Source organism: Etheostoma spectabile, chromosome 10 (assembly GCF_008692095.1).
Source record: "Etheostoma spectabile isolate EspeVRDwgs_2016 chromosome 10, UIUC_Espe_1.0, whole genome shotgun sequence".
In the NCBI taxonomy this organism is placed as follows: Eukaryota; Metazoa; Chordata; class Actinopteri; order Perciformes; family Percidae; genus Etheostoma; species Etheostoma spectabile.
Window position 1 is genome coordinate 23,566,505 of NC_045742.1, and position 3,625 is coordinate 23,570,129.

The 3,625-nt window shown below is 45.5% G+C and overlaps 1 protein-coding gene across 1 annotated transcript in view; it reads right to left on the reverse strand.

The window, feature by feature from the left end:
* Positions 1-3,288: 3,288 nt before the first annotated feature.
* The window catches only part of LOC116697360 (paramyosin), a 1,440-nt gene continuing 1,103 nt past the window's right edge, over positions 3,289-3,625 (reverse strand). Inside the window, exon 3 of the mRNA XM_032528668.1 lies at positions 3,289-3,606. Within this exon, the coding sequence (XP_032384559.1) occupies positions 3,304-3,606 (303 nt within the window). The 3' untranslated portion in view covers positions 3,289-3,303. The remainder of the gene's footprint in view (positions 3,607-3,625) is intronic.

The following is a 3,625-nucleotide window of genomic DNA, read 5'->3' on the forward strand; positions in this document are numbered from 1 at the left end:
ACCACATCATCTGCAAAAAGCAGCGATGAGATCCTCAGCCCACCAAACTGCAACCCCTCCCCGCCCCGACTGCGCCTCGATATCCTGTCCATAAATATTACAAACAGGATTGGTGACAAACCCTGGCGGAGGCCAACCCTCACCTGGAACGAGTCCACTTACTGCCGAGAACCGGACACAGCTCTCGCTTGGTCATCAGAGATTGGATGGCCCTGAGAAGGGACCCCCTCACCCCATACTCCCGCAGCACCTCCACAATTTCTCCGGGGGACCCGGTCATCATACGCCTTCTCCAGATCCACAAAACACATGTAGACTGGTTGGGCATAATCCCAGGCCCCCTCCAAGATCCTTGCGAGAGTAAAGATATGTTGTTCCACGACCAGGACGGAATCCGCATTGTTCCTCTTCAATCCGAGGTTCGACTATCGGCCGAACCCTCCTTTCCAGCACTTTGGAGTATACTTTACCAGGAAGGCTGAGAAGTGTGATACCCCTGTAATTGGCACACACCCTCTGGTCCCCCTTTTTGAAGAGGGGAACCACCACCCCAGTCTGCCACTCCTTAGGCACTGTCCCAGACTTCCACGCAATGTTAAAGAGGCGTGTCAACCAAGACAGCCCCTCCACACCCAGAGTTTTCAGCATACACAAATTGTAACATAAAATGAACATGAATTTTATAACATTTCAAAGTTGTGTCATGTGAAATGTGGATAAATCTGAGTGTGCAATAATAAAACAGCTTTGTTGTTCTCTTACACAGAATGGTAGGTATGTGGACCTTGATTTATTAGTCGAGAACACCTCACTCTGGAGAAGAGAACTTGGTGTTTGTATTTCGGTACAGTCCAAAACAATTTGTGTGTCAGCGTAACCCTGAAAAACCTCTGGCATGTGAGATTTGACAGTCTCCTCATCCAGCCAAATACCCACAGCCCATAGTGCAGTCTACAGGAAGTTAGCCCATGTATTTATGTTGACTGGTGGATTTGGATTCTGTGGGCCAGATCCTTCTGCATCAGACCCAATGACAAGTCAATGGGTTGAAGAACCTGAAAAGAGAAAGAATTCCATTATTACCTCGTTACACAAATAGATTGTGACTGGCTCAACTTATTTAGTAATGATTTGATAGATGATGCATTATATCTTGTTTTGTAAAAACTGTAAAATATATTCACATGTTGCATCGCCAGCGTGAGGGACCTCATCAGTCTTACAAAACAATACATTGCAAGCATTCTTATTGACAGTAGTACAACATCTTGGAACATTAAGAAACTAAGGTCAGAAAGTGGACCACACACACATCAGTCCTTTTATGGCGTTTTTCCACTGCTGGTAACAGCTCGACTCGACTCGCCTTGACTCGACTCGGCTCGACTCGGCTCGACTCGGCTCGACGCATTCTTCGTCCGTTTTCCATTGCAAAATGAGTAACGCCTCAGCGTGGCTGGTCACCATAGCTACGCGTGATGATGTAATTTTCAACGCGACTCACAACAGCACGTCGGCTACTCGCCACAGCCAGAAGAACTTTTTTGTTTCAAAAGAAACTGAAGGAAGCAACAAAAATCCCCGCTTAAAAAAAACGGGAGTTTGGGAATTCCGACGGAGTTCAGACGTGGACATGACGGTTGTTCGCAGACATAAAAGGGTAAGTTAAGTTTCCTGGTAACGTTAGCTAACATTTGCATGTGTTCGGGGCCCCGGTCAGTATTTAGCGTTACTATACGTTAGCGTTGTATAACGTACATGAACTTTAGCAACCATGATTACACACCAACATGTCTGCTGTGTACTGTTTGTGTTTCAGAGCATTCACGCTTTGCAAAATCGCCGCCGCAGACCGTCCGGTGGGCGATGTCCGACCGGTGAGCTCTCTGGTTCTGACCTGCTGGGCTTCGTATAATCTTTATGAGAGTCACGGAGAGGCTTATGACAACAACTGGGATGTATCTGGGACGGCAGAGCCGGGGGGGGGGACACTGTCACAGGGTGCAGAGGAAGAAGACAGAGATGTGCGGGAGGGTTTGATGCGCTACTTGAAAAGCTAAATAAAAACTTTTCATTGATAAATTGTCTTGTTTTGTTTTTTTAAATAACAGTGTGCAATATTGGAAACGACATATATATAAGCCCCTAATAGCTCTTAATATTGAACAGTTGAAAAGTGAGAATAGTGCAGAGAGGAGATAATCTGTCGTGTCTAGCTAGATTTTTTTTTTAAATGTCCCGTTTGTTCCGGACACACACTCCGCACTCTTGTTTGCTAACAACGCAGCGATCCGACCAACCAGCGGTCTGCAGGTTTTCACGTCACCTTTTGGTATCGCCTCAGCTCGCTTGGAACCTCGACTGAGGTAGTACTAAAAAAAGTACCTGGTAGCAGGTCCCAGGGACTTTTTTTCGTAATGGAAAACCAAAAATGGCGAGGCGAGTCTAGTAGATACCACGCAGTGGAAAACCGCCATTACCTACTGCTCTTCTCAGTATATTAAAATACAATGCGCTACAGATAGCCTGGATCTAGATAGTTTTGGGATACTCTGCTCATCCCAAGGGAAATTCAAGGTTTCCAGTAGCTTACAACAACACACATTACACATGCAACTTTTTAAACATATCTCCTCAATTTGCTTTTGGAGCTTTGCTATCTGTACATGAAGTTCTTCATTGAGTTCAGGGGACATATCCAGCGCAGCAGGTTCAGTACTGTCGCAGTAGTCATGGTCAGGAGGATAGTCCAATTCCAGAGACGGATCATCAGTGGTTTCTGTGTTGGGACCTCAGTCCTTCCCTAAACTCCGGGCCGTGGGTCTGGAAGACGGAAATTGTTCCATTTGAAAAAGCACTGGAACAGCTCCCGTCTTCAGACGCCCAGGGAGTCGGAGGCACACATCGTCACTTTGAATTTTTTTCATTGTCTGTGGGAAAAGTAAAAAAAACAAAAAGAAGAATTGCATCTTGCAGACACTGTACAGTGGTGGCTGTAGGAGCTGCCATCCCGTCTTTGAAAGGACACTTTTGTACTTATGCACGTGATCTCGTCATTAGTCAAGACAAAGAATAGACGGAAGGAAGTAAATACATTAACATAAACACAACGACGACGACGATGAACAGTTTTTAACGACAATCATTAAATGGTAGCATACGTCAGCACAGCATTCTACGACAACCGGAAGTTTACATCCATCCTGAGATTTAACCGGAAATACGTCCCCTGTTCTGAAGAGCAAAGCATCACGCTCTGGGGTAGGCGGAGCCTACAAGTCAAAGGTGGGAATTAACTAAAGTTTACAAGTTATTAGAACACCAGTAAAAAAGCCAGTTTTTTGTCAATATCTTCTGGTGCGTGGCGTTTTTTCCCACATGCTCTGCATTGATCTGATCGGCAATAGTCTTGACTTTAAAGGCTTGCACCTCAGGACTATCAGTAAGGGACTCGATTTCTCTCTGCATTTCCTCAATTCTCTCCATCTTTAAGTTCAGATGAGTCTGGAGCATCTGCACTTCATCACAAAGCGATTTCGTCCTCCGAGAAGCTTTGAGCTGCTCCTGAGCCCACAAGTCTTTCTCTAGTCTGACCATGTTCTTGACCTCCTGAAGTTCTTGTTCC